The sequence below is a fragment of the Lytechinus pictus genome, unplaced genomic scaffold (assembly GCF_037042905.1).
Source record: "Lytechinus pictus isolate F3 Inbred unplaced genomic scaffold, Lp3.0 scaffold_26, whole genome shotgun sequence".
Classification (NCBI taxonomy): Eukaryota; Metazoa; Echinodermata; class Echinoidea; order Temnopleuroida; family Toxopneustidae; genus Lytechinus; species Lytechinus pictus.
This window is the reverse complement of record NW_026974146.1, coordinates 762,661-775,958: the sequence shown is the minus strand read 5'-3', so window position 1 is coordinate 775,958 and position 13,298 is coordinate 762,661. Positions and strand designations below refer to the sequence as shown.

At 36.7% G+C, this 13,298-nt stretch overlaps 1 protein-coding gene across 2 annotated transcripts in view; it reads left to right on the top strand.

The window, feature by feature from the left end:
* The window catches only part of LOC135158040 (uncharacterized), a 38,701-nt gene extending 27,763 nt beyond the window's left edge, over positions 1–10,938 (top strand). For both annotated transcript variants that reach the window (XM_064115306.1, XM_064115305.1), the window contains 4 exons: positions 1,499–1,574; positions 2,223–2,506; positions 3,773–5,637; positions 9,071–10,938. In XM_064115306.1, coding sequence (XP_063971376.1) covers positions 1,499–1,574; positions 2,223–2,506; positions 3,773–5,637; positions 9,071–9,247 — 2,402 coding nt within the window. In that variant the 3' untranslated portion in view covers positions 9,248–10,938. The remainder of the gene's footprint in view (positions 1–1,498; positions 1,575–2,222; positions 2,507–3,772; positions 5,638–9,070) is intronic.
* The last annotated feature ends 2,360 nt before the right edge of the window (positions 10,939–13,298 follow it).

Genomic DNA, 13,298 nt, shown 5'->3' with positions numbered 1-13,298 from the left:
CCCCCCCCTTGAGATCTGAAAGATAATTGCTCCGAAAATTGACACGCAGGTTGTCTTGGACATAATCTACAAAATTGTATAGTATTTTATTTCATTCAAATTGCTATTAAAGTATACATCCAAAGAATCAAAAGTATTTTAATTGGTCTAACCCAATTAAACGTAAAGTTTGGCATTAACCAGTTCGAAGTTAACCATGGCATTAGTCGGCTACTAGTACTAGTATTAGGCATTAGACAGGTCCAGATTTGAGGTATATTAATGAGCTAGCCTAGGCTAGCCGTAGACTTGCATTTCGTCTTGTCATTAATGGCAGCTAGTTTGATAAGTGTTTAAGAATTGGATCTAGATATATACATAGAGTCCACGCGCATGCGTACTCTTATTGTTGTGTTGGGATGGGATCGGTGATTATAGAGGGAAGCGTAATGAAGAAACTTGAAGAAAGTTATACAGTTCAAATCACTAGATATTTAATCATCAAACTTCAGCTACCGTTTACAGTTCGAAGTACATGAAGATTCGGACATATTAGGAGACGATGAATATAATATAATTTAGAAGTATCAGATTGAGATTTGAAGTGAAGTGAAATTAATACTGGATGGACATCTAAGTCTTGAAGTCAGTCAGTCAGGATTAGTGTGGGTCTCGTATTCTATCGTTGGTATTCTCTCTTGTATATTCTAATAATTAAGAAGTCTTATTTATATCATTAGTTTTGGGGGTGTAACAATTTAAGGTGGGAGTGATCTAAACTCAATCTGATTGGTCTACAGGTAACTGTCTATCAAACTTTCTCTGGTATAAGGGGTGTGGTGATGCTTTGTGCAAGTGATGGGGCTGGGAGTGTGAGTCATACTTCTTCCGTGAAGTTAGCTGACGTCACTGAGGGTTGGTCTTTTTATGGTCAAGGATTAGGAGTTAAATGGTCTTGGGGGTTTGGGGATTCTTAGATGACATTGGGGGAGTTTGTAAACAAGTGAGGGTGAATGACTGAAAGGATAACAGGAAGTTAAATACATACTACATAACATTATTTCAAAGATGCACGTCATGACTATTCATGTTTTGTTCCAGAACTGCGGTGGGGAAAATAATTTCGCGGCCTGGATAGGGTTAAAAACTCACTGTTACGATACTGTTATGAAGAGAGTTGATGTTACTCACTCTAAACTTTCATGAATTAGAAGTTTTCAAATTTTCTTGATTTGACAATAAAGGATCTGCTTGATTGGATGACAAAAGAATTAAGTAAATGGCACTTGAAATCAAATCAAATTTTCAAATTTCATATTTCTTATTTTACATACGATTTCAATAAAATTTCCTCAGTGTTGCTCAGTCCTTTTTCCCTTTTTCAACTTTTGTATGGGGTGGTCTTCCCATTTAAGTTAAGTCATGGAATTGAGAATACATGTAAGCTTTTCTTTTGTCATTATTTGATAAATAAATTACCATCTTTATGTCTTGTATTTCTTTATTTTATATGATAAAGATGTCACACAAACAACTGCAACAACTTCAAGAGCATCGACTTCAACAGGAGCAGCAGACATGTCAGCATTACCACAGTATGTAAAAAAATCAATACTTGACTTGGTGTACACATGGGGGATGTGACCAGAGCTTTAAAAATCTGTGTTTCTTCGTATGCAAGAAAATTTGGACAAACATCAAAATAAGAAATCTAGATCATGATATATCATACTCTTACATTGTTATAAACAAGACTATACTAAGAGTACCAAAGTGATGAGGTCAGTTGCCATGGTATCATGGCGGCCTGGTTCTAAACAAATGAACCCGCCAAATGAAAGCGTGTGTTTCTCATAGGAGAAAATGGCTGCTATCAAAATGATCGCTTGCAACCTATTTTTCAGATGAGCCAAAGTCATTTACAAATACAGATGATCGCTAGGTGTGACTTTGATCAGAACCAGCCCGCCATGACACCATGGCAACTGACGTCACACTTGAATACTCGAGATGATTGTACAGTATTTTAGTTTAGGTAGAATATAATACATGTACATGTGTATTCTACTGGGTTTGTACATTACATTTAAGATTTGTAAATAAGACAAGGCTTTGCATGATGTACAGTAATTGCGTACCTCCAAATTTATAGTATAGGGAAGATGTGATTTGATTTTGATAATTGGTACTCAATAATGCATCACAATAATATTAGCACTTGATATTTCTCATTTCTTCTACAGTACCATCAGTGAGAGAGAACTTTCGATGTTGTCAACAGAGATCGGACCAAGTTACTACAAGAAAGTTGGCATTAACCTCAATATCCCCATTGTAACCCTTGATAACATCAAGGAGCGTACCCGAGATAACTGCGATGCTTTGATGACAGCTTTCACAACATGGAGGGATAAACAGCTTCCAGACACAAACATCAGGGCTCATCTTGCAGAGGCTTTACAAAAGAGTGGTCTAGTGTGTCTGTCTCAGAAACTGATTACTGGAAATCTATTGACAGAGTCAACAGGTAAGGGTAAGAAGGAAGCTAAGATTGCTGCCTTCAATAAATCAGTTAAATTAGTTATTCCTAAAACAAAATAATAAGTACCTTTCAACTAGTGGCACTATTTCATTGACCTTCTTGACCGGGTTCACATTTATTTATTTAATTAATCAAATATTGACAATAATACTTGCTTCTTTATAGAGGAACATGTAGGCTATAAATGGTGATGTTTCAGTTTGCTTGAACATTTTGATACCTCATCAAAATCTTTCCTAAATTGAATTGGTGCTGCCCAGAAAGCAGATTTTTGACCCATGGGACCGCGCCCGATTGAAAATGCATTCATTATACAAATAAACATAAATTGACCATGAATTTTTTTTTAAATTTATGACTGAAATAGTGACACCTACGATTTAAAAAAAAACACACACACAAGAAAACCAAAAGCCAAAAAACAAAGAAATACATAATGTATACATGTACTTGTACATGTCTATCAGTGAAATGGACCTCTGGTGATCTCTCACAGCTACACTTTTTATGCTAAGGGGGTGGGGGGGGGTGGGATGGGCTCCGATTTTACCGGGGTGAAGCTTGAGTTGTTATGGATCACATTTGACGGGCTCTCATTTACAACTATGCTCTACAACAATGAGCTGTTTCAGTTTCGAGGTCACACGACTTGTTGGCCCAATAAATGACATAAGTTGATAAAAAGTGTACAATTTTCCTCAAAAGATCAAATATGGCATTGATTTTATTGAATTACTTGTATACAAAAGTATGCATAAGGCACATTAACTAAAAAATCACCCAAATTTGTAAAAAAATAGTAAATTAATTACTTAAATGCACTCAGACACGCTCTTGTATTGCCTATATTTAGGGCCACAGCCATTCAAATAATACTTTCGGGAGGCACAGTCTTGTTTTGGGTCAAATCTCAATAAAAATAGGTATGAAAATGCTAAAGAGAAAACACTGCTTAAAATTTCCTGAGGTCACTTCGTGATTTTGACAAGAAACTGAATTACATGTATTGTTTACAGGCTCATGTTAATGTGTTGTTTTGCGATATCAGCACCAAATTAAAAAAGGGTGATGATTGTCGCTGAATTTCCATGAACTTCAATTTATGCTTTGAAGCATACAGTGTACATTTTCTATTGAAAAGTTTAAGAGATTGAAATTCATTTAGGACAAAAGAAGCTTGTGCTTACAGAAATATGTCTATAATTGTTTCATGTGACTTTGAAGTTTAAGGATGTGATATTTTTTTCCTAGGTGCACCTGTGACAATTCCAGTATCAGAGACCAAACCACTTACCCCTGACCTGATTAAGAGATGTAAAGATGAGCTCCAATTCAAGTACAGGACTGATTTCTGTATGATAAGAGCTGATCCACTAGATCCTGATTCTGTTGTGCCATTCAAAGATATGTACACAAGCCCTATCTTGGAAGAAGAAAAACGAAAGGAAAGGATTATTCTTGAGTACAAAAATCTCTTTAATCTCAAAGTCAATGGCATCTTCCCCAAACGGATTATGGTCCAAGGAGAGGCAGGGGCCGGAAAGACCACATTCTTGGCTAAGATTGCATGGGACTGGATAAACGATAGTCCAGATCTGTCAAAGTTTGTGTGGGTACTCATTATCCCTCTGCGTGAAGCCAAGCGATACACAATTGGTCAGATTGTTAAGTCATATCTCTCAAAGGACAACCCAGCAAAAGCCTGTCAGATCACCGAGTACATCCGTTCAAATCCAGAAAAGGTATTCATTGCCTGTGATGGATTAGATGAGTTTAGTGGCAAGGTTGTACAGCACTCTGAAACCAAGGAATGTTCAGAAGGTGCTCAGTCAGAGTCTAATGATCAAACTGATGGGAAATCAGAATCCCAAATGAGCAATAAGAGAGAGCAATGTTTTGATCAAGGCACAAACAGAAACAAATCAAGATTAGAGGAGAGCAAACAACCACGGGTAAAGCAGCATTTTCCTTCAGGTACATCAAGATCTGCTGATCAAACCACAGTAGGATCAGAAACAAGTCCAGCAAGTGCATCTATGCACCAAAGTACTAACACCCAACCCAATGTAAGTTCTTTGGAGAGAGGTGATATCACAGTTGAAGATATTCTTCGCTCAGATGAACTTTGTACTTGCCCTGTAATGGTGACAAGCCGTCCATGGAAGGCCAATCAAATAAGGGGGAGCAGCATTTTAAGAAATCGATACACATTTATCCATGTGAAAGGCTTTAGCAGAGAGAATGCAAAGATTTACATTCGCAATTACTTCAATGACACTAAGGCTACAGCAGATGAATTCATCCAATTGTTTGAAAACAATGATATCATATCAGAGAATATGGCACCATATCCTATCTACATATCTATGCTCTGTCACATGTGGATAGAACTTGATAACAACAAGAAAGAAGAGTTGAAGGCTTTCCAAACATTTTCTGAAATATTCTGTGAAGTGTTTGAATTCCTAAAGGTGCATTATGTCCAGAAAGAGATCCAAGATTTAAGTAGCCCATTATTCAATACCTATCGCTCTGAAATTGAGAAACTCTTGGAACCAATTGCCAAGGTTGCTTTTACTGGACTACAATCAAATAACCTTATTTTCAATGAAGAAGATCTTGAACAGTACTCAGACTCTGTGGAAAAAGCCTACAAAGTAGGGGTGTTGTCACGGAAGAATAAGCTCTCAATTCACGATAAGAGCAGACCGTTCCTGCAGTCAACATTCTTATTTCCACATAAACTATTCCAGGAGTACATGGCGGCAGTCTATCTTGCTTCTCTCTTTGATTCAGATCGCACTGAATTTAACAGGCTGATTGAGGAAGTAGTGATCCCTAGGAAGGAAGAGTTTAGGTATCTCCTGTACTTCACTGTGTCTCAGGACAAAAATATTGCTAAGTATACCACAAAATGTTTGTTACAACAGTACACCCAAATCAAAAGCAATCGTTCACTGGAGAAGGAGATGAACTTCTTGGTTGATGTAACCTTTGAGGATCAAGATGAAGATACCAACGCCATGCTTCGGAATTCAGTATCATCTCTGTCCATCCGTGTTGAAGACACACACACTATAGCTGGTTATGCATCCTCTGGGATATATTCAAAGGCGGTAAGTTGGATTTTATGCAGTATTTAAGTTTAGAAAGGAAAAGCACCGTGATATCCATGTATCTACTTTTTTTTCAATACATTAGCACACCTTCAGGAGTATAGCTGAAACTCATCAGACAGATCTTAATAGTCTTGACACGGATTTATACATTAAGACAAAAACCTTAAACCATTCAAACATCCATCTTTCAGTTTGTTTTTCATTTACTGAGTAAAATATCAGTAGGACATACATGTATGAAGATGTTGGAATCTTGAATTGTACTGAAACATTGTCCATCTTATGCATGCATATTATGATAATTATTATACCGGGTGAGTTCAATAGGAGTGAAGACGGACAGTCAACCTGTCTGAAACGTTGAGTCTCTCTACTACTCATCATCTCTACTCGCCGACTCAAGCCAGCATCTCCTCATTAGCTCTACTACTCAAGCTGTTCTCAACTCATCAATCTTTCCTGGTTTACAGTCCTTTTCAGGACTACTTTCAAGGGATACATTGCTGCTCTTATGTCCAAGTTTCATGAACTAGATCCAAAAACTTTTAACATTATGATGACAATTCCTCAAAAAAAAACCAACATGGCCAAAGTATGTTGACCCTATGTGACTTTTGACCTTAATCATGTGACCTGAAACTCAGACAGGATCTTCAGGTTTATACTACATGTATTACCCTTACATGTATGTCTAAGTTTTATGAACTAGGTCCATATACTTTCAAAGTTATGACAACATATCAAAAACTTAACCTTGGATAAGATTTTGATGTTGATTCCCTAAATGACCTTTGACCTTGGTCAGGTGACCAGAAACTTAGGCAATATATTCATAAATACTTGATTACCCTTATGTGGAAGTTTCATGAACTAGGTCCATATACTTTCTAAGTTATGATGATATTTCAAATACTTAACCTTGGTTAATATTTCAATGTTGACGACGCCGCCGTCGGAAAAGCGGCGCCTACATGTACTGTATATGGCTATAGTCTCCCTCTGCTATGCAGGCAAGACAAAAATAGGAAAAATATAACTATACAGCGCATCTCCCCAAAAATGTCACTCTGACAAAGGGCTAAATTAATTTTAAAATGTGGTAGTATTCTCCATCAATTGTAGAGGAGTAGAAAGTTTATTTCATAACCTAACTTCTATGAAAATTTCATTGGTCTCGCTTCAGCAGTTTGTTACACACCCTGTAAACAGTGGTGCATTTCAGCCCATTCCAAGTTTTCAAGACTGCTGTATTTCTGCATTAGCATGAAAACACTCATTTTACCATCCAGGATCTGAGCAGGGATATTTCTGTGATCTATCAGGACTCATTATTTAACATGATCATGATCAGAAGGGTATAAAACAACCAAAAATGATTTTTTTTTCATTTTTGATAGGGGATCAGTGCATCGACTTGATAGAAAATATGAATGATGGATACATGCAAGTACAATAAGCTGAACAGTGAAGGGCAAACCACGAGTGTATCATACTTTGCATTACTTGTGGAAATGTTCTTCTTTTTTAATTCAAAAAGGTCCGGTGAATTATTTTTAGCTCATTAAGTTAATAAATAGGAATGACGTCAAGAATGCGATATAGTTAGAATTGAGCATGAAACAGACCTGACTTGTTGTCTCTATCATTGTGCATATCCCCTTATCAAACTTAAAATGAATTGTTACTGTAAAGTACTGTTTTTGCCCTTCCAAACATCGTCCTTGGCTCATAATCTGGCCTTAGTTAGAATGAAACAGACCTGACTATGCAAATAAGCCAGGGGTCGGCAATATGCAAATTAGTTTGCTCGCTAGTTTCCCGTGGACGGGGGTTGACTAGCTGAGCGGTCCCTCGTTCGGGGCCGGGAACGATCGGGTCGGCGTGCACTGCCAGGTAAGGGCAATTAGTATACGTCTTTGTCCTAACAACTTCAACAGAGACAGCGGGATCGACATCCCCGATTTCCGGATGCGAACCATCCGACAGCACAATACCCCCTTACCTGGCAGTGCTTGCCGACCCGATCGTTCCCGGCCCCGAACGAGGGACCGCTCAGCTAGTCAACCCCCGTCCACGGGAAACTAGCGAGCAAACTAATTTGCATATTGCCGACCCACGGCGTATTTGCATATACCCCCGGCTTATTTGCATATACGGATTACCGGCCGCACCGCACACCGACGCAACGGATCAATGCCCACCTATTGTTCTCGCGTTCGTGCGTACGGTCTTGGAGATTAGTATAAATAGAGTACGTTATCAGTTAATTTTCGTCACTTGATAAAGAGTTGCAGCGGCACTCGAAAGCTCGTGAATTTGTAAGCTAGTGAACACTTTTTGCGAGAGTGATCACGAATTTCCTTGTTGACCATAGTAGATTGCGAGACAAATGAATACCCTCTAGCAATTATTTCAATCCGCAATAATGAACCTATTAATAGTATATGGACCTAGTTCATAAAACTTAGACATAAGGGTAATACATGTAGTATAAACCTGAAGATCTTGTCTGAGTTTCAGGTCACATGATTAAGGTCAAAAGTCACATAGGGTCAACATACTTTGGCCATGTTGGTTTTTTTTTGGAGGAATGTTAAAAGTTTTTGGATCTAGTTCATGAAACTTGGACATAAGAGCAGCAATGTATCCCTGAATACCCTGTGGGCATTTCAGGAACATGGCCAAGATTAAACGTCATTTAAAGGTTAATGACCTCTTGCCGTGTTTGGAGTATGTGTTGAATTGGCATCATAACTTAAAAAATTTATGGATTTAGCTCATGAAACATCTGGTAATCAAGTATGAATGATCGTTTTGCACATGTCTTTGGTCACATGATCATGGTCAAAGGTCATTTTGAGTCAATGGACATAATAGTTTATCATATTAGTGTTTTCTTCTGGGAATTATTCATTTGCTGTTTTCAAAGTCAGCAGTGCTGCTCTATCAATTGCGTAATGCAGGCAAGACTGCCAGAGGCGTTACGCTTGTTTAAAACTTAAAATTGATATTGAAAATGATGTATGATTTTTCTTTTTGAATGAAAACAATAATTCTGACACCAATGACAATCAAGTCTTTGAAACAAGGGAGAGACATGACAGCATTTCCTGCTGAGTTTATCATCTCTAATAGTCCTACTATCAACTTGATTCTAACTATGTGTTAATTTGTCATTCATATGTAACAGATCATGTTTATATTTGAGTAAAAGTCTTTGAAATTAATTTTTCAATTGAGATGAATACAGGATAGACATACTGAAATAGGCTTCCTTAACGACACACACAAATTGTAGATACCACTATACTAATTACATTTATACTCTTGCAGAATACAAAATTTTAAACTATTCAATGGGGCAATCTAATACCAAGTAATGCAATCAAATTAATGTAATTGTAAATTACATGTATGGCTCTACTTCCAGATCGCAATGCATGTTACTGGATACTACGGACCAGGAATATCAAATGAGGTTGCAGTGATGGTATGCTCAGCACCATTACTAAGGGATGTTAGACTGATTGGAGGGTTTCACCCTTCCTTCTATGAAACTCTTGCCAGACAAGGAAGGACAGCCAGAGTAAGTAGAAATTCATCTTAAAGAATAAGATGGTCATGTTGATGTTAGAATTTATAAGAAGGAAGAAGATGATTAGTGATATGAAAATGAAGGTGCTAAAAACAATACTAATAGTATTTTATAATTCTAGATTATGTAACACTGAAATTGTAATCATGATATAATGCTGATGACTTTATATGATTGCAATTTAAGTTGCCTACATTATAGTGATTTATTATGCCAGTCTTGTACAGTGACATTCCTAGATACATGTAAGGCAAATTAATTATTAAACAACCAGTCTGGAAAAAACACGACAATTGTTTTTATTTTTTTAATAAATCACCTTTTATTGATAAAAAGGGAACCAATTACAATAAGCCCAAGTTATTTGTTTTAGACGAACAGTATACAGGGCAACGTAGAATGAATATACATGTACATAAACAAACATAAAGCAATCGATAATATCCACATGGATTATAACAAGTCAATTCAATTTATAACGAAATTCATAATAAAGTATTTAAAGGGGAGGAGGAGATGCTAACATGTGGTTTAACTAATTTTGTTACGATTTTTTTTTTTTACATGAATTCATAATTGTGTAGGAGCTGTATTTTATATTTTATTAGCTCTAGTATACGCGGGTTCTTCCAACACAGAACAAGAAACAGATGAAGAGGTAGATGTTACTGGTTTGAAGGTCTGTGCTCAACTGCCTGAGCTTGGCAGGGCATAATTTATTCTTCATTTCCTCTCTAGGCTTTCTTTGCACAAGGTACTAGATTTTAATACATATTCAAATTAACTTGGAAGATGACAATAACAGAAGTAACGCATCATCATGAATACGAACCAATCAAACATATTAAAGGAGTCTTACAACATGAATATTCATGATTCAGTCAACCAAGAGAGAGGAGGGGAGTAATTACATAGCTGAGAGGACCAAGAGATAAAGGAATTTGGTAACAAAAGGAATGATCAAGTGTGGGGTGCAAGGGATGAAGGATGGATGAGGATAACAAAGGAGATGGGGATAACAAAGATAAATGAGGATAAAAGGCAAGAATGCTGATGGAGACTGAAGAAAAGGGGAGAGTAAATTAGGGTTTTTTGGAGTAGAGCAATGTCCTGAAAATGAGAGAGGGGTTAAAGAACTCTGTGAACTCTGGCTTAAGGTAATGAACTTGAATAAACTTGAATAATGTACAAACTAGTTCCCTACATAATATTCCTTTCTCCAAATAAAATGTCCTCATTTTAGGATCTCAAAAACAAATTTTAAGTAAACATGGTCATTTATAAACTATGAAATAAAAGTACATAGAAAATGATTTTTAAATCTGTAAATCATTCATATGACAATATTCCATCAGAATCTTCAAGTCATGAAGGACACAAGAAATCATTTCATGATAAATTTAGATCCTATCAAGATAAAATTAAATAAGATCCTCGTTCTATACCTGGACCTATTCGAACTATTCCTGTTTGTATATTTCTCTCATTGACGTTTCATAAACCAAAAATACATTTTTACATGACAAACTTGTCCGTAATAGTATTCTTTTTCTTTTTTTTCTTCAAATTTCAGTAAAAATAATCATGCAATCAATTTCTTCCTTTTTTCTAAGAATATTAAAATCCTGTCTCAGATATGTGCATACATGTATGATATATATTTAATCATTTCCATTAAATGTCATATTTTGAAAACATTACACAAAATAAGTAGGCAAATAAATTATCAAAGGAAAATGATTTTCATGATAAAACAGGATTTCAATATTAAATCAATTATAAATTTTTTTTTTTTTTTTTTTTCAATTTTGTATTTTAACATTAAGGCAAAGTCCATGAGAATTTTATATAACATATACTCAAACATATGACAGTTCTCCTTTAACAAGTTCCAATTTTATCAAAATAAACAAAGTTTTGTATGTGAATGAAACTGTTAAAATATATATGTATATAATTTGAAATATCGCAATCACATAATTGTTCACATGTCGTCAAATGAAAATTAAATATCACCTCGTGCGGTTTAGTACTCTAGCAGCCTATACACATGGGCTTTAAATGCATTTGTCTTTTTGGAATTACATCTTTCATATCAATACAAAAAAATATCAAATCTCTTTGTCAAAATAAAGATTATCCAATTTGATTTTTTTGTGTGCATCAAATGTAAATATCAATTATTAATTCACACGAAAGTAACGTTACAACAAATACATATCAATATTAAATGTTAAATCTCAATAAACATGTAATGTATCACAAACATATGTATAATAGTGTCCATATCACTCATGAAGACGTTGACTATCAGTTCATATCAATTGGCTGCAGGTAAGTGTCCATATTGAGTTCATGAAGATCAGTTTTTTAAATCATTTCTATTTCACTTCTCCTGCTTCCAATTTCAATTTTTGTCTTAAAACGTCCATGTCGCTAGATTTTCTTCATCGAATATCATCTGCTATAAATAAGTTCATAATTTCTCTGTTGTCGTCAACAAGAGTTTATATCAATTCATATTTCTCTGCTCTGTCAATGAGATATAAATTCATTTCCTAGACGGAGCTGTGCATTGTCTTGATTCTTGAATTTGTTGACATTTATCATAAATTCTACATGTCAATGATTATGATATATTCAAACTTTTGTCATTTTTTGGGATGCATCTAATCTCTTAGGTTTATAAACGCTACGTCCTGAACGCGTTTTGTAGACCATCGACTGTTGCGAAACTTCAGAAGTTGCGGGTCGATCTACTCTCATTTGGGATGATGCTCGAAAAGGCGGAGGAGGAATGTGGTGTGCCTTGGTTTGGTTTGGTACCGTCTGGCGTGATGTTCTTCTGGACGATGCTTGGGGTCCAGATGATGTGGGTCTCGGTTGTGGAGTAATCTCTTCTGTTCCTCGTCGTGGATCATCATGTTTTGAGCTTGAGGGTTGCTCAAAGTTGTCTGGCATCGGCCTCTGGGATTGAGTGGATTGAGTTTCGCTTTGCTGCTGGTCCGACTCATTTGACCATGAAGGTTGGCCAAAATCATCTTCTCCTTGACGTGGTAGGGATTGGACTGGTCTCTGCTGCTGGTTAGACTCATTTGACCATGAAGGTTGGTCAAAGTTGTCTTCCCCTCGATGTGGTATGGATTGGTCTGGTTGTTGATGGACCTTCTCTGATCTCTGCAAGCGGCTTGGCTCGTTTGACCTTGATGGTAGGTCAAATTCACCTTGCCTCTGAAGAAGGAAGTTTTTATCATGGTTAGAATGAAGAGAGGATGTGCCTGGTCTTTGCTGTTGGTCAGGTTTTTCTGGAATCTGACGTAAGAGAGATTGGTCAGACACACGATGTGGGGATGTTGCTTCTTCCTCTGAGAGTGACCATTCTATACGGAATGATTCCTGTGGTTTGGATTTGGTCGAAGAGATGGAGTCTCACTTGTTATCGGTTGGGTAGAAGACCGTGGTCTTTGGAGTGAACTTCTGGAACGAAACATTTTCAATCTGTTGTGGTGTACAACTTTTGTCTTCGTCTCATCATGAATATCAGATATCTTGTAATTTAGTCCATCATGTGAGGAAGAGATTATTTCGAAGGGGCCTTTCCAGTTTGGTTCAAGCTTGTTTCTGGAATTAACTGGATCGTGTAGCCATACTAGATCTCCAGTACTGTACTTGGTCAGTCGTAGTTTACGATCGTAGTCATCTTTCTGCCTTTGTTGAGCTTGAGATGTTTGTTGTTGAGCATGAGTGAATGCTTTCTTCAATCGGCTCTGCAGATTGGTCACATACTCTTGTGGTGATGAGTATGACGGAGGAGGAATAGGAAAGGTTACATTCAGTGGTATCCTTGCTTCTCTACCATGTATGATGTAATACGGTGACAAACCCGTACTTGAATGGATGCTGCTGTTGTATGCAAGTTGGACTTGGGATATATGGGCATCCCATTCTCCACCATTGTCAGCAAGGTATTTGGCTAACTGTTCCTTGATTACTCTGTTGGCTCTTTCAACTAGACCCGCTCCTTGGGGATGATATGGAGATGATCGTGTCTTTTTGATGCCAA